At 36.8% G+C, this 18,223-nt stretch overlaps 1 protein-coding gene across 4 annotated transcripts; it reads left to right on the top strand.

The window, feature by feature from the left end:
* The first annotated feature begins 447 nt into the window (after window positions 1-447).
* ccdc149b (coiled-coil domain containing 149b) lies at window positions 448-17,375 on the top strand. 4 transcript variants are annotated; one of them, XM_067441293.1, is made up of 13 exons: window positions 448-661; window positions 1,599-1,760; window positions 2,608-2,646; window positions 3,053-3,160; window positions 3,320-3,436; window positions 3,576-3,748; window positions 7,259-7,331; window positions 7,454-7,538; window positions 10,667-10,814; window positions 10,976-11,052; window positions 11,272-11,304; window positions 11,461-11,547; window positions 15,853-17,375. In XM_067441293.1, the coding sequence occupies exons 1-13, from the start codon at window positions 611-613 to the stop codon at window positions 16,419-16,421; spliced, it is 1,722 nt and encodes a 573-aa protein (XP_067297394.1). In that variant the 5' UTR covers window positions 448-610; the 3' UTR covers window positions 16,422-17,375. The 4 variants fall into 4 exon arrangements, with proteins under 4 accessions (XP_067297394.1, XP_067297396.1, XP_067297395.1 ...); XM_067441292.1 differs by having other exon boundaries at window positions 449-661; window positions 15,850-17,375; XM_067441295.1 differs by lacking the exon at window positions 11,272-11,304.
* The last annotated feature ends 848 nt before the right edge of the window (window positions 17,376-18,223 follow it).

The raw sequence follows: 18,223 nt of genomic DNA, 5'->3' as shown, positions 1-18,223 counted from the left end.
GTTCTGTATCCCTTAATCCTACCCAACATCGTAATGTAACTACCTATACCAACTTTTAATAAGCAATAGGAGTTGATTGGCAATAAGTTGTAGTTGAATGTTTTGTGAGAACCCTAATCTAAAATTTAGCCAGCCTATAGTGTAAAGTCAAGTGTACATTTTAAGAGCAGATATTATCAATACAAATGTGGTAATCGCACAACAATACAATAGATAGAACAACTGTATCTCTTGCAGATAATTACAACATTATGTTATAATTAAAAACAACAGCCGCTATGTGTCAAGCAGCATTCGAAGTGCATTCGCAACGATAATTTATAAGTTTATAGTTTATTTTTTGAGACCATATAAGCATTATGATCACATAACTAAACGTAAAAAAGCAACATTATGCATGGTACATTCTTTGGCTTTTGCAGCACTGTCACTTCACGTGAATCGCGTCCCACGCGCTGCTGTTGGGCATCATCCCAGCCGGAAATGATGTCCGTGATGTTGATGAAACCTGAAAAATGTAGTCGTGCCTTCCTCGTCGCAATAGATGCAGTTACGACGTGACAGTTTTTGTTATTGGCGGATTTTTTAGAAGAATATTCTCTGACCGACAATGAATCCTTCCAGAAGAAGCGAAAGTGATTGGCAGGGACTAGTGAATGAGGTAGGAAACGCAGACATATTGATGCCTCACGCTCTGCACTCTATGAATCATACTATCAGCACTGCACTATAGAGGATCCTTAAATTAACCATGTAATGTGGTTTTCAATGAAATTACCGACTTGTGTGGTACGTTTTTTCTAAAAAAGATAATATATTTGCGAATGTGCAGAGACATAAAAGCCCCGTTATCCTCGTTTTCATATTTTCTCGTGACCGCTTGTTCTTCGTATCGAATAGTATTGAGAATATCGTTCTCATTACATCTTAAAATGTATTGCATACTAATAAATAAACTAAATAAATACGCAAGGTCTGACACGACATGATCAGTGGAGGGATTAACTTTAATCTTCATCCTCTTCTCGTCAAGATGCATTCTGGGTAGACCTAGCGTTCAGATGAAGTAAATCTTGAAAATAATGGTAGCTATGGTGATAAGGTGATATAAAATCTTCTTAGGCTACATAAATAGTCATACATGCGCACAATTTAGGAGAGGTTGCTTTTTAATAATGTGAACGTAAATATAAATAGACAGACTGGTGCAATTATAGCCTATTTTCAAAGGATATCTTAATTTAACTTAGGTTGGGGAAGATTAGTCCTTTATAACAGTGGATCTAAAATGGGGATTAAAGACCTTTATCGGCCTGTGTGACTTAATCAATTACTAATGCTATGTCCATGTTTTAAAATGCTAAAACCACTAGAATAAAGATGTATTTCTTATTTTAATTTGGACCCTCAACAACTGCTGTTTTATTAAAGAACATACAGTTCCAGAAACATCTGGAATCAAGACTCATGTGATTTAGTTGAAAAACACACTCGAAACAATGCAAAAACCCACTTTGATAATTGCCTTTTTCTGGCAGTGTTGACTAATGCATTGACTTGGAGCATTAAATGCCCTGTTGTTTTCTTCCGGTGCCTAGTTCCTGGTATGCAAGAGAAAACTGGAAAGTAAGAAGGAGGCACTGCTGATCTTATCAAAAGAACTGGACACCTGCCAGCAGGAAAGGGATCAGTTCAAACTGATGGCAAACCAGCTCCGTGAGCGCCACCAAGGGCTGAAGAAAAAGTACAGAGAGCTTATAGTATGTATTCTATTCTATTCTATTCTATTCTATTCTATTCTATTCTATTCTATTCTATTCTATTTTAAATTGATTAAACACTAATGTTGAAGTATGAATTGGAAGTAGAAAACAATCAGGAACATTAATTTTTTGCAATTATTTATTTATATTTTCATTATAATGAAGTGTATTTCAGTCATTACAACTCTCTGATTGTTTGACATGGTTATAAATAATGCAGCAATTAGTGTTGGGAAAAGTTACTTTTGAAAGTCGTTGTAAATGCATTACAATATTGCGTTACTCCCTTAAAGGTAATTAGTTAGCATTAGTTACACATTAAGAAATGTAATGCATTACGTTACTTTTGCATTACTTATTCTTGCATGGGCTGGGCTTGTTTGTTTTTTTGTTAATAATGAAAAAGGTATATTTTTGGGCAAATGTAAAGCCCCTTTCACAACAAAATTTAAATAATAAGTCTTAAAGGGTTAGTTCACCCAAAAATGAAAATGGTTTCATTAATTACTCACCCTCGTGTCGTTGGACACCCGTAACACCTTTGTTCATCTTCGAAACACAAATGAAGATATTTTTGTTGAAAGCTGATGGCAGAGAAAGGCTTCAGATAGGCCTCCATCGGCATTCAGTACATTTCCTCTCTCAAGACCCATAAAAGGCACTAAAAAGTTGTTAAAATGTTCATCTCACTACAGTGGCTGTACAGTAATTTTATGCAGTGACGAGAATAGTTTTTGACCAAGTATTTAAAGCTTGAGCAGGTTAAGGCCATGTAGAGTTTCATGACAGAACTTTGTATTTATATGAACTTTTTGTTATTAACACATTTTTTTTTCATTAAAAGGATGGTGACCCCTCTCTGCCTCCTGAAAAAAGAAACCAAGTATGTTTTCGATTATCATCTATTTAAATATCCTCTGTTTGATGGTTTTATGCCAAATTAACACTGTAAATGTGACATAGACTGCACAAGTGTCTTTACACAGAGCTTTTTTCATGCTGCTCAGAGGTACATAAAGGCATGCATACAGAAATTACAACATTATGCTTTGATGCCTGAATTTTGAGCAGGCACAGAGCAGCCTTAACTTGTCTGTGTGATGCCTTATTGTGCATGTATTCAACTACAGATCTGAGATCTGAATATAAGTTACAATAAACAATAAAAAAATTGACTTAGTGATGTAGCCAACCCAGTATTCATGACTTTGATGTGATGTTATTTAAATAATTAAATACAAAAAATAATGAAATGTCACTTGTATTACATTCATATGTGTTGAACACAGGTTAACCTGGCGCAGTTACTGAGAGACTCACGAGAACAGAACAAACAGCTGGGTGATGAGGTCAAAGAACTAAACCAACGTTTAGCGGAAGTGCAGGGTGATAACAAGGTATGGGCTTTGCACACGCAAGTCAGGTCATTTCTTCATGACTCAATCATATGCAGATGTTTGCAAGGTCAAATGAGTAGTCACATACCTATGTCTCCACAAGCATTGTGATCACAGTCCATGTATAGCATAGATATCTGCAGTCTTTTCATCACACAGCTGCTGAGGATGACCATTGCAAAGCAGCGTCTAGGGGATGAAGAAGTGGGGACTCGTCACTTTCCAGCCCACGAGAGAGAAGATCTTGTTCAGCAGTTAGAGAAAGCTCGAGAACAGGTGCATTGCTTTCGGCATTCTACACATTTTGGGTTCAAATAAAACTTAAGTTCTCAAGAATATCACAATGTGTTATGTCTCAGTTTTAGAAAAATTATACACTAATATATTTCTGTGTCCTTACCCTGTGATGTTGTAGAATGAAGCACTGGAACAAAGCTTAAAAGCAGCCACAGATGAACTTCAGGATGTGAGAGCAGAGCGTAATGTCTACCAGGAGAAAGCTCACAGACTAAATCTGGAAATTAACCACATCTTGGGCAGCCATGAGAACCGCATCCTGGATATAGATGCTCTGTGTATGGAGAACAGGTCAGTGTTGACACGTTCAGCATACACACATTAAGCTTTAGTAGTGAGAGATAAACCCCCCACTAGAATTACAATACATATACAGAAATGTAATGTTTAATTTAGCATAAATCACATTTTGATTCCAAAATAATTCATAAACCAGTCCAAATTGGTTTTCCACAACAACTGTTTATTTATCAGAAGTGTAGAAAACCTTAGTAACATAGTAACGACCCAGTAATGATGACTCACTAATGCACCATTTGCAAACAGGTAGGGTATCGGCTTGTTGCATATGGCCACCATGTTGGATTTCCTATTTCCAGTGCAGCAAGCTGAAAATGATCTTTTATAGTTTATAGAATCTGTTATACCACTTAAAATACTACACAGATCTATATTATGATTACATAAGTCAATGGCATCTGAAACGCAGTCAGGTGATTGACTGAAATACTGTACACTTTACTTTCCATGAAGAGAAAATTGACTTGGACTGATGGTGCATATGCATACATGCCATTTTCTCTGACCAGTTGTGCTTACTTTAAAAATAACAATATTTAAATATAACTAAATTTAAATAATATGTAGTCAAGCAATTTGTGTAAAAACAAGGTAAGACATTATACAGACCCATCAGTTAGCCATGGATCTACACCCATCAAAAAATATTTCAAACAAATATTTGTATTATATGCAACATTTTAACTAAAATATGTATAAAGATGTATTAAAACGATTATACCTATACCAGGCCCAGTGTGAGGTAGCGGAAGCCTCCTCCCAAATAAGAAAAATAACTTTTGTGCTTTCCTGAGAACAGACTACTCAAATGAAAGCTTACAACATCGGAAAAAACAAGATTAGAGAGTTGATTGCATAAATTATCCCGTAAACATTCACACGTTTCTGTGAGACACAGGCTACAATTGATCTCCACAAATAATATTTTCATATTTTTGCTTACCTAGATCAAGTTGCTCCATCAATATTGTCACCAGTTGTAAATAGTTGCGATTCATTTTTTTGTATATATTCTCTTTACTCATCTCACTTGCACAAAAATAAATGCAGTAATTCATAGAAACACACATGGGAAATACAAACTCTAAACATTATATGCAAACCTGTAATAATTAAATTACATATTAAGTAATAAGACAGTTATCAATTATAATGTTACCAAATAAAGTTACTAAACCATAGGCAAGGCAAGGCAAGGCAAGTTTATTTGTATAGCACATTTCATACCATAGACCATAGACTGAGTCCACATTGTATTATCATGCTTATTTATATTTCAGTTGAGGAATGATACTTCGGTTGACAATAGCAAACATTAGATCTTGATAAGGGTAGTGTTGTTCCATGTAGAAAGAGAAGGCAGTTTTTAGCCATTTATTTACCCAGCAGTCAGAACAAAATCAGGACATGTATATTATACAATTGAGGTTTTATATGAATGAAGAAATCCCTGTGGATTTTCACTCACCCCTGAGCCTGAACCACAGAATCAACAGGAGAAAGAATGAAAGATAATCTTGCTGAATTACCACACAGAGGTACACAATAATATAAGAATGATGTTTCCTTTCGACCCCCATCTCCTCTTTAATTTTAAAAAACATTTGTTATATCTAGCAAAGTTTCTTCTTACAGCAAATGCGAACTTTGCTGAGTCTAAGTAAAATTGCACACACCGAAGCTCACAGGCACCATTTTGTGCCATTATTATCTTAACTAACCAAGTGTGATATTGAGCACTGCAGTGATGACATATTTTTATAGGCCAACACAGAAGTTAGCATCACCCTGTTTCCTATGACAAAAACCCAATAGGATTCTTCTATTGGCTTTTGGACTATTGCAGAGAATAAACTAATTGTTCAACAAAAGTTTATGATTCTTACATGTTTTGTTCATCATGATAATCTTCACAAATGACCACAACTTGAATTTTGAAGCCTGAACACAATTGCCAGAAGCAAAAAGCTAAACATAGGTTATACATAAACCACACCATAGTCACATGACTTCAAAATCCCAATAACTAAGTCTGACAACTCTTCCAGTTTTTATATAAAAAAAAAAAAAAATTCCCTGAAAGTTTGCAATAGCACAATTATAAACATGAGACTACCTCTGTAGTCTCATTTAGCAAGCAAGTGCCCTTTTTTAAGACAGTAAAAAGCTTTTAAAAAAGCGTGTGTTAAACACAAACTTTATTTCAGACATTTAAACAAAAACCCATTTAAAAGAAAAAAAAAACATTGGTTTCCCAGGTTTTGGCCTACAAAAATGTTAATGTGTCCCAATTCTTGTAGTATGTATAGTATGTACACCTAAAATTCCCAAAAATTAAAAAGTGCTCTCTAAATGCGATGATGGACTACTTTAACTCAAAAAATGATGTGTGAAATGTTGGACACTTAATGCACTCAACTTTCAGAGCTTTTCTTATGTTTCTGGAGGGGGAGGGGCTATCAGATGCTGGATGACAAAATTACCTCATAAAATGAATACACTAGACATTAGGGTCATAGCATAGAATAAGTGTATAGTGCATACTACGTCATTTGGGACACCATTTATGTTATCCCTGCTGCACTCATGATCAGAATTGTGGTTAGACTGACCTCTAGTGGTCTGGTGAGGATGTTACAGGCATTGAAATGACAGTTTGAACCTATGGTTTGAACATGTCCAGTTGGCTTTTTCAGTGTTTAAATATGATCAATAGCAATAGTGCTATTTTAGCTAGACAAATTGTTAGTAATTTACGTTTACATTTAAAGGAACACTCTTTTTAAACTTTTTTGAAAAGGCACATTTTTAACTCTCCTAGAGATAAAAAGTTGAGTTGTACTGATTTCGAAACCATTCAGCTGATCTTTGAATCTGGCGGTAGCATAGCTTAGCATAATTCATTGATTCTGATTAGATTGTTTGCATCTCACTCAAAAATGACCAAAGACTTTTAATATTTTTCCTGCTTAAAACTTGACTCTTCTGTAGTTACATCATGTACTAAGACAGACAGAAATTGAAAAGTTGTGATTTTCTAGACCAATATGGCTAGGAACTATACTCTCATTTCTGCGTAATAATCAGGAAACTTTGCTGCAGTAGTACAATCGGTGCAATGATATTACGCAGCGATCCCAGCACGCAAAAATAGTCCCCAGCATGCTCCCTGTGCAAGCAGGTTGTCACATTGGTTGTTGACGGAAGTTAGTCTATTTTCAGGTCCTGTGTGATATCATTGTGCCTGCTGCACCCATGGTACTGCAACAAAGTTCCTTGATATATATACATCCTTGAAATATCAAAACTCTTTGGTCATTTTTGAGTGAGAGGCAAACGGTCTTATCAGATTCAATGATCTATGCTAAGCTATGCTTAAAGTGCTACCACCAGATCCGGAGATCACTTGAATGGAATTTGACTGTATCTCATACTGAAGTCTTCAAAATATCTTATATATATATATATAATCATTTTATATATTATAATATTTTTTTTTAGATATCTGCATGAACGGCTTATGCAGCTTCAGGAGGAAGTCAGCCTCCTCAAAGCAAATGTCATGAAGTACAAGGTATTTATTACACGTACAACCAAATGTATATGTACACATAAGGTTCACTTACCTTAATTGTATTATGTACGAATTCCTTCTGTATTCTCATGTTGAGCATATACTAATGTGTTTAATTTTAGAGTGCTTTGGAAAGCAAGAAGAACTGCAAAGTCTATGGAAAGTCCAACAGCAGCGCTCTGACAGGTGTCCTCTCTGCTAAACAAGGTACCACACAATACTTCAATACAGGGTTCCTACGGGGTTTGGAAAAGTATGTAAAAGTATGGAATTTGATTTGAGTAATTTCCAGATCTAGAAAAGTATGGAAAAAATAAATCAGAGTATGGAGTATACTTATGTTTCCAGACTATTGTCCCTATTTCATTTTATAAATATAAAATTAAGAATTTCTAAATGTATATAGTATATACAATTGTTTTTTGTTTTTTCATACCGTTTGGATCAATCTACCACATAGACCAGGGGTCTTCAACTAAAATAGCTTGGGGTCCAGAAAAAAAACCTTCTCACCGGCCGAGGTCCGGACAGTTATATACCTAAAAACATGAATCAATGTCTTTTTGCCAGACTAAAGAAATTAGTGTAGATTAAAATGTCTTTATTGAACAAAATATAATATGTTCTCATATAGATAAAGTATGTCTTTTCATTTTTTTAAAGCAAACATAGGTAATCCTTCAAAAAATGTATTTAATTTTAAGGGTAATTCTGTTTGCATTGGTACAAAATATCTAATTCAACCAGTAGCCATGTCTGACAAAAATATGATGAATGAAAAAATGCCTTCATCTCTAAATCTGCACTGAAAATACATTAATTTCAACATTACTAGCAACTAAAGTGCTTTTTCTGCTAAACTGAGATAAACAGTAACAATCAATGAACACAAACCCTCCTGGTTAAAAAACAAAACAGAAATCTCTTAACATAATGTTATGTTCATTCACATGTATAGCCTACATTTAGTTAGGTAGAGACTATCTTCAGCACTGCTCTCTCTGTGCTTCAAATTGCACTGGTAAAAAATCATTTGCAATATCATCCAGAAACACAAACAGGCAAAAATAAGGTGCCACCAGTGTTGGAAAAATGAAAAAGTCCACAAAATATTTTATCTCTTTATTTCAACTGTTCCTTTAAATCCAGAAAAACGTAAATAACCTCTCAAAAGACTGAGCTGAGTTGAACTTAAAGATGGAATGGAAGCATAAACATTCCTTGTTCCAAAAAAAATAAATAATAATAATAATAAAAAAGTGAATATAGCTACATTGTCTGAACTTCAGTGCATGTGAGAAATTGGCTCATTTATTTTCTGCGCCCTTACCTCAGACTGCTGAGGATAAAGGGGTCTTTAAAATGTGTATGGCTGAATCAGAAATCGCCCCTATACCCTAAATAGGGCATTATTTGAGGGGACAGCCATTTGTAGTGGCGTCCGAAACCACAGTGGACATGTTTGAGTGTACTCACATGTTGCACCGCAATAACGAGCGTACAGCCGATGTATACACAACAGTTGTCCGACTTCACGCACTCGTTTTCATTCACTCCTTCAAGTGAACTGTAATAGTGGACTAACGTAGGGAATAGTGGATGAGGGTTAAGGGGCCAATTTCTGATTCAGCCTCTGTTTTGCGCGCCGCTTTCTTCAGTCTCTTCACTGCGCGCATAAACATATAGTGAGCATAGTAACGTAGCCGCACACCGGACTGAAGCTCATGGGCGCGTCTCAGGATCTCACACTGGATGCTCACATACGCGCAAGCTCAGTTTTGAATCGACTTCTGACAGAAGAGCTGCACGATGTATTACATTTATATTATATTTCCCTCAAATCCTCCATGTACATACTGATTTCACCCTGTGCTACAAGAGATACACTCATCGTGAAGTTCTTCTGTCAGGAGTCGATTCAAAACTGAGCTCACGCGTAATGTGTGCGTCCGCTGTGAGATCCTGAGACGCGCCCATGAGCTTCAGTCCGGTGTGCGACCCCTTTAACTGTCAACGCAACCGTGGCAACATAGGAAAAACGGTTCTACTGAGCTGCCTGATATAAATGTGATTATTTATTTATTTATTTTAAATCGCATTAGGCATTTAGTTATTTCAGTGTGTCAAAAGGCTTCGCGGTCCGGATGGATGCATCTCGCGGTCCGGATCCGGACCGGAGTCCGCCAGTTGGCGACCCCTGACATAGACCGTAAAAAAAAGATTAGGTCTAAAAGTTTTATGTAACGTATAAATATAGTCAGATTACGCTTTCAATAGGTTAGCTACCGTGCTTTGCGAAAGTATTCGGCCCCCTTGAACTTTGCGACCTTTTGCCACATTTCAGGCTTCACACATAAAGATATGAAACTGAAGAATCAACAACAAGTGGGACACAATCTTGAAGTGGAACGAAATTGATTGGATATTTCAAACTTTTTTAACAAATCAAAAACTAAAAATTGGGCGTGCAAAATTATTCGGCCCCTTTACTTTCAGTGCAGCAGACTCTCTCCAGAAGTTCAGTGCAGATCTCTGAATGATCCAGTGTTGAATCCAATCGAGAATCTGTGGAAAGGAATCTGCTGTTCACAAACGCTCTCCATCCAACCTCACTGAGCTCGAGCTGATCTGCAGGAGGAATGGGCAAAAATGTCAAGTCTCTCAATGTGCAAAACTGATAGAGACAAACCCCAAGCGACTTACAGCTGTAATCGCAGCAAAAGGTGGCGCTACAAAGTATTAACTTAAGGGGGCCGAATAATTTTGCACGCCCAATTTTTCAGTTTTTGATTTGTTAAAAAAGTTTGAAATATCCAATACATTTCGTTCCACTTCTTGATTGTGTCCCACATGTTGTTGATTCTTCACAAAAAAATTACAGTTTTATATCTTTCTGTTTGAAGCCTGAAATGTAGCAAAAGGTCGCAAAGTTCAAGGGGGCCAAATACTTTCGCAAGGCACTGTATGTAGGTTTATATAGGTTATTTTATGTAAGTCCTGCCTCATGGACTTACTTCCTATCTAGCTACTTTCCTATCCTAATAAAAGGCAAAAACGCCAATACTAAAGCTTTAGAATGTAACATACCTGTTAGCAGTTGAATTTTAAAACAATTTATCAGAACATGTTAAATATGGTTGGAAAAATCTGTAAGGAAGTCTGGAAATTTGAGTCTGGAAAAGTATGGAATTTTGAAATGAAAATTGCGTAGGAACCCTGTCTATAGAATCCAAACAGTAACAATTGGGTTCTTCTCAAGTATTCTTCTTTCATTTATTTACAGTTCTTTGAAGGAATGATAATTAGAAGCTAAGCTACAGCTAATATATTTTCAGTACAAGAGCTGTTGCTGTCTGAGGAGAACGGCTGCAGTCTCCCAGTCACTCCACAGTCCATCAGTGACCTGAAGTCCCTGGCCACTGCTCTGCTGGAGACCATCCATGAGAAGAACATGGTCATTCAGCATCAACGACAAACCAACAAGTACGCTATGACACAAAATGACAACCGTCATCTCATTTTCTGTGCAGAAAATCACAGAATATGTAGTTTATTAGTATTGTGGGATATCAGTTAAGTCAGTTACTTTTAAGGATACTGTGAAAGAGTGAAAGTGATCTATTAGTTTGTGTACATTTAAACAGGATCCTGGGTAACCGGGTTGCAGAACTGGAAAGGAAGTTAAAAACATTAGAGGTGTCTGGGTTGTGGAGTCTACCAGGTAAACATCATGTCCAGTACTATGCAGTTTATTTTATGATTTTGTAAGTGTAGTTTAGTGTAATTCTGTTGCAAATAATGTTAAATTTGTTTAACAGGTACTTCTATGTAGCATGATATAGTTTATCTTGCTTATTTCACATTTTGAAATAACTTTCAATTGCTCTTCCATTTCTGTTTTCCACTCTTTCTTCCCAACTTTCTTTTCAACTCTCTGGAGGCATCACCTACAATGTGTCTCTTGGACTAGGGAGTATGTTTATTAATCAATATCATTTTGCCTTTTATACTTTCTGCAGTTTTCTTCAAACTGATTCTATATCTGTGACCTTTGTTGGTAACCTGGCAATATAGATATAATTTATAAAAGTTTATTAGTACATTTGTTGACTCCCAACATCGTTTACAGGAAGGAAAGCTGTTATTGTCCTGAGTGACTCTCAGCATGTCCAGTCCACCACAGAACAGTCTGTACATCTACCACCAGAGTCAATGGGTGAGTTATTAGTTATTACCTATCTGTACTAAAATGTAATTTAAAAGGCTAAATTAATAATGAGCTAAATGCTTAGTAATTCTTAGTAGTTTTTTTTATTATACACACACACACACACACACACACACACACACACACACACACACACACACACACACACACACACACTACTGTGCGTAATGGGCAGTAAGTAAAAGTAAGTAACACACACACTGGGCCCTATTTTAATTAACTGAGCGCATGGTCTTAAGTGCATTGTACAGATGCACTTAGGGTGTGTCCACTTTTGCTAGTTGAAGGATGGAAAAAAAACATTGGCGCATGGTCCAAAAGTGTTGTACCTAGTCTCTTAATGAGTCAAGGGTGTGTGTTTTAGGCGTAACCAGAGTCTCATCTCCCATTCCCTTTAAAAGCCAGTTGTGCTTGCACCATGGCTGATTCACTATTTACATGGCGGAGTTTGCGAGCAGAAAGACTGAACGCTTCTCCAGAGAGGAATATCTTTTTAGATAACAACAGGTATCAATTCTAGCCAGGTTTCTTAAAGGGGTGGTTGCATGCAATTTCACTTTTTTAACTTAAGTTAGTGCGTTATGTTGCTGCTTGAGCATAAACAGCATAAACAAAGTTACAGCGCTGAAAGTTCAATTCAAACGAAGATATTGTATTTTAAAGTTATGGCAGTTTATTGCCTACAAAAATGACATTACCGATTTGATATGTTACCGATTTGGTTTGGGAAAATTCTCTGCACTTACCATAAATACATGTTCCAACAACTACTTTCCTATCAACTACTAATGTACTTGGGATGAATATATGAATTAAATGAGGAATACTGTGACGTGTACGTTCAACTACAATCGAGTTCAGAAACAGTTCTTACCGATATAGAGAATATATTCCTTTGAAAGAGTCACTAGCCACTAGCCTTTGTGCTTTTTAACTTTGAAGACTCTTTCATCCTCAAACAGCAGAAAAAAAGTTAAGTGTAAAAAGCATAATAGGACCCCTTTAAAATAACATTTTTAGAAATGTTTTGAATTACACAAATCAATGTTTTAGACTGTAAATGTTCATGGACTGTAAATGGTCCAAAAATTGAAAACGTCATGTGAGTAAAATCAGTTCTAAAGGTAAACACGTCTTTTCGAAGGTAAATGTAAAGGTAAATTCACTGGAAATAGGGGGGGAAGTGACTTAAAGGATTAGTTCATGTTAAAATGAAAATTAGCCCATGATTTACTTACCCTCAAGACATCCTACCTGTATATTACTTTCTTCTTTCTGAGGAACACTATCAGACACTATCAAATTAACACTTGTATGTTCACACTTGTAGTTTGGTTTGTTTGGTCCGGACCAAAAAACAAAACATATAGTCCTGGTTCGCTTAGCGTTCACACTGGCATTTTTAACAGCGACCCTAAAGTTACCGAACCAAAGGCATAGGGATACGGTCACAACTGGATTGGTCAGCTTTTATGACGTATTTCATAATGGAGCTTACTGAACATTCAAAACAATGCTGTGTGCTGGATTAAATGTGATAATTTTATGCGTGTACATATGGTTATGTTTTTACCAGCTGAGAACTCACTAAGAACTCATAAAATGTTCCAAACAAAACAGCAGCAGGATTTCCTCCGTTGTATGCAGAAATAAAGATCTGCTGCAAAAGAGACGGCAGTTCTGTGGTCTGTACCGACAAATGGGCAAAACAGATCTTTTGATGAGAAGAACCATATGCTTTTTTGTGTGTTTTTTCTAGCCTTTTCGAAATATGCTCGTCGGACCAAATATTGATGAGACACTTTACCTCCTCATTGCTTCATGTTTGCCCTCTACTCATTTTGGGTACACCGATCTTTCCATGTCCTCAAATCCGCTGACAGAGTTCGCTTGAAAGCGAACCGAGACCCATATTTTTAGCAGTCTCGGTCCGCTTGTTTGGTGCACACCAGGGTTCAGATGGCAGACCGCACTAACCGAGCAATCGCACCAGGGTTTGTTTTAAGCGAACCAAACATGACAAGTGTGAACGTACCCTAAGAAATATCCTGACGATTCCAAGCTTTATAAGTGAATATACCGAGCTTTATAAGTGAATATACCAAGCTTTATAAGTGATAACGGGGCAAGTTTGAAGCTCAGAAAAGTGCAATCATCCATCATAAACGCAGAAAAATATCCATATTTAACACATTATAAACTAAAACATTTAGCTTCCGCCTTCCGTATTAAACTTACAGAAAAAGCACAACTGGTGCTATGATGACGTCAGACGTAGCGTAAGCATTTTGAACTGCGTGAGGCGTTACACTTTCTTTCTAAGTTGAATGCGGAAGACGATCTGGTGAAAACTATATACAGTCTTGTTCAAAATAATAGCAGTACAATGTGACTAACCAGAATAATCAAGGTTTTTAGTATATTTTTTATTGCCACGTGGCAAACAAGTTACCAGTAGGTTCAGTAGATTGTCAGAAAACAAACAAGACCCAGCATTCATGATATGCACGCTCTTAAGGCTGTCCAATTGGGCAATTAGTTGAAAGGGGTGTGTTCAAAAAAATAGCAGTGTCTACCTTTGACTGTACAAACTCAAAACTATTTTGTACAAACATTTTTTTTTTCTGGGATTTAGCAATCCTGTGAATCACTAAACTAATATTTAGTTGTATGACCACAGGTTTTTAAAACTGCTTGACATCTGTGTGGCATGGAGTCAACCAACTTGTGGCACCTCTCAGCTGTTATTCCACTCCATGATTCTTAAACAACATTCCACAATTCATTCACATTTCTTGGTTTTGCTTCAGAAACAGCATTTTTGATATCACCCCACAAGTTCTCAATTGGATTAAGGTCTGGAGATTGGGCTGGCCACTCCATAACATTAATTTTGTTGGTTTGGAACCAAGACTTTGCCCGTTTACTAGTGTGTTTTGGGTCATTGTCTTGTTAAAACAACCGTTTCAAGGGCATGTCCTCTTCAGCATAGGGCAACATGACCTCTTCAAGTATTTTAACATATGCAAACTGATCCATGATCCCTGGTATGCGATAAATAGGCCCAACACCATAGTAGGAGAAACATGCCCATATCATGATGCTTGCACCTCCATGATTCACTGTCTTCACTGTGTACTGTGGCTTGAATTCAGAGTTTGGGGGTCGTCTCACAAACTGCCTGTGGCCCTTGGACCCAAAAAGAACAATTTTACTCTCATCAGTCCACAAAATGTTCCTCCATTTCTCTTTAGGCCAGTTGATGTGTTCTTTGGCAAATTGTAACCTCTTCTGCACATGCCTTTTTTTTAACAGAGGGACTTTGCGGGGGATTCTTGAAAATAGATTAGCTTCACACAGACGTCTTCTAACTGTCACAGTACTTACAGGTAACTCCAGACTGTCTTTGATCATCCTGGAGGTGATCATTGGCTGAGCCTTTGCCATTCTGGTTATTCTTCTATCCATTTTGATGGTTGTCTTCCGTTTTCTTCCACGTCTCTCTGGTTTTGCTCTCCATTTGAAGGCATTGGAGATCATTTTAGCTGAACAGCCTATCATTTTTTGCACCTCTTTATAGGTTTTCCCCTCTCTAATCAACTTTTTAATCAAAGTACGCTGTTCTTCTGAACAATGTCTTGAACGACCCATTTTCCTCAGCTTTCAAATGCATGTTCAACAAGTGTTGGCTTCATCCTTAAATAGGGGCCACCTGATTCACACCTGTTTCTTCACAAAATTGATGACCTCAGTGATTGAATGCCACACTGCTATTTTTTTGAACACACCCCTTTCAACTAATTCAACTAATTGCCCAATTGCACAGCCTTAAGAGCGTGCATCTCATGAATGCTGGGTCTCATTTGTTTTCTGAGAATCTACTGAACCTACTGGTAACTTGTTTGCCACGTAGCAATAAAAAAATATACGAAAAACCTTGATTATTCTGGTTAGTCACATTGTACTGCTATTATTTTGAACAAGACTGTATTTTACTTTATAACCGTTACATGTTTGTCTGGTCTTTCAGTTGTGTTTGGATCTTCTGATTCTTCAACCTGTTCCTGGTTCACCAACTGTTCCAATGACATGTTAAAATTTTTGCTTTGCTTCAGAAGGACTTTATTAACCCCCAGGAGCTGCGTGGAGTGCGTTTATGACAGATGGATGCACTTTTTTTTAATCATTTAATTTCTTATGAGTCTATTTAAAAAAATAATAACAACTAAAAAAAAAAAATCAGCAATTACACGTTTTAAGTAATCATTTTGATGATAAATCTTTCCTCAGCAGGAGATGAAGAGATTGTTACCGGAGAAGAGGTCACAGAGGACACTGGACTCAGTACAGACTTCAGCCAAGATAACTGTCAAGCCGTGGCGGTCGAGTTGAACCAAAAGGGTGATTATTTTACCTGCCCATATTCAGTCTCACAAACTCCTCAACTCAGTAAACCAGCAGAAAGTGCCCAGCCTTTGGGGAGCACACAGTGTAAAACCCTTGCTTGTTTTGACTCGGAGAAGCCTGTGTGTCCTGCTGAGAGGGAATCAGAACAACATATTGAAGATCTCACAAGCCGTGGACGTCAGTCTATGAACACAGAAGGGTCTTTGAAAGGTCCAGAAGAAGAGGCTGTGAAGAATGATGCTCCTGTTGTTCTTTCTGAGGAGGACTTTGATATTCAAGCTGTATTAGAGGACAGTCTGCCTGTGGCATCAGAGACCTTTGACAGTTTGGACTGTATTTCTGGATCCGAGCCTTGTACACCGGAACAGCAAACAGAGAGATCGGTTGAAGAAGAAACGGTGCATGATTCCCTAACCACAAGTTCTCCTGGTAAAATGTCATCACACCAGGAATGAATGTTATTCTTTGTGATATTAAGAACTATGAGAGAAATGCATAAAAACAACCTCCAAATAAGTGTTCTGATTCAACACTGTACACAATGAAAAGACTGTCAAAAGAATAAAAAGAAGAAACTATAAATGTCTAAATTAAACATATTCATTGTTTCAATTATGCTAAAAGCAATATCAAAAAGTTCACCAGAGGAATGTCTGGTAAAATCAGCCAACAATGTGATAAGCCCTTTCTGGAGGTTTTTAATCATCGGAGATCATTGAGGATATCAAATGAAATCTTAGATCTGACGTCACTATGATGACACTACCAGCAAGTTTTTTTTTTCTTTTTATTGTGAAATCAAGTCACTTCTTTATGTATTTTGTAATTACTTTATAGTTTTTTTGTGACAGTTTTAGTTTTTAATATTCAGTTACCTTCTTGTGATTTCTCATTATGAGTAAAACAACATGCAATTCTTGATCCACATGCATAAGGTAAAGGCACTTTTTTCTTCTTAATACACTGTATGTCATTTCCCATGATTTATTCCTTACAGAGTCAATATATTTATTTAATTTCATACCTGTCTTATTTATTATAATTGATCTTAATGATTGTAATAGTGTTCTATCTGTGAAGGTTGGTGCAAAATCATTCTCTGTAGATCACCTTATATTACATTGTAATATATTGTAAAATTAAAATGGAAGCAATCATCAGCTTGAAGGCCTAAGTTATATTTACTTATGCACAAAAAGTACAGCATTTTGTCAACACACTAGCTTTTGTGTGCTGCTATATTATAGGCCTATTACTAGGCTACATCAGTTTAAGTGGTTTGTGCTGATTTGACCCGTTGGGTGCACCAGAAAATATTGTAATGTCGAAAAGGATTATCTCGTTGTATCTGTTTACTCGATGTCCCCACGTCTTCAAGTGTTTTATTGAAATAAAACCAATGTACAATGCGCTCTTACAAACATCACTGTTGTTTTCAGGGCACGTCCCTATTTTGAAAATTAGTGAGAGCTGTTACCAGTTAGTCACATACACTGAGACCATGGTCATTTGTAAATTTACGGGTCCCTCCATTGCATTAAGAGAAGGTAAGCAGTAATACTCTGAAATGTACAGTATTTGTGTAAACCTTCCTACAGTTTCGGCATTTCGTTTTTGCTATTCACAAAATACGTATTTATCAACATAAGTTTTTATGAATCAACATATATTATTGGAATACAATACTCAGCTAAAAGATTATGTTGGACTTGCAAGTTTAACAAGCTTATAGCTTCAGTTTATGGTTTGGATTCCATTTTGTGGTATTAGGATGTGTTTTGGTCAATCAGATCTCATATGATCTCTTTTGTCCACTTCCAGTCTGGATTTCTTTGAGGGGAGGGTCTAATCTAATGGACAATCTAATGAAAAAAATAAGTTTGCTCAATTTAGCAAAGACTGAGCTGCTTGTCTTCCCTGCTAATCCGACCATACAACACGATTTCACCATCCAGCTAGTTTCATCTTTGATTACTCCTTCAGGGTCGGTCAGAAATCTTGGAGTAATCTTTGATGACCAGCTGTCCCTCAAAGAACACATCTCAAAGATAGCTCGGTCATGCAGGTTTGCGTTGCACAACATCAGGAAAATCAGACCGTTCCTTACAGAGCATGCAACACAGCTTCTTGTCCAAGCCCTAGTAATTTCTAGACTTGACTATTGCAATGCGCTTCTGGCTGGACTTCCATCTTGTGCAATCAAACCGCTGCAAATGATCCAGAACGCTGTGGCACGTCTTTTATTCAATGAGCCCAA

This window comes from Pseudorasbora parva, chromosome 4 (genome assembly GCF_024679245.1).
Source record: "Pseudorasbora parva isolate DD20220531a chromosome 4, ASM2467924v1, whole genome shotgun sequence".
Lineage (NCBI taxonomy): Eukaryota > Metazoa > Chordata > Actinopteri > Cypriniformes > Gobionidae > Pseudorasbora > Pseudorasbora parva.
The sequence above is the reverse complement of the archived record's forward strand: the minus strand, read 5'-3'. Positions and strand labels throughout refer to the sequence as shown.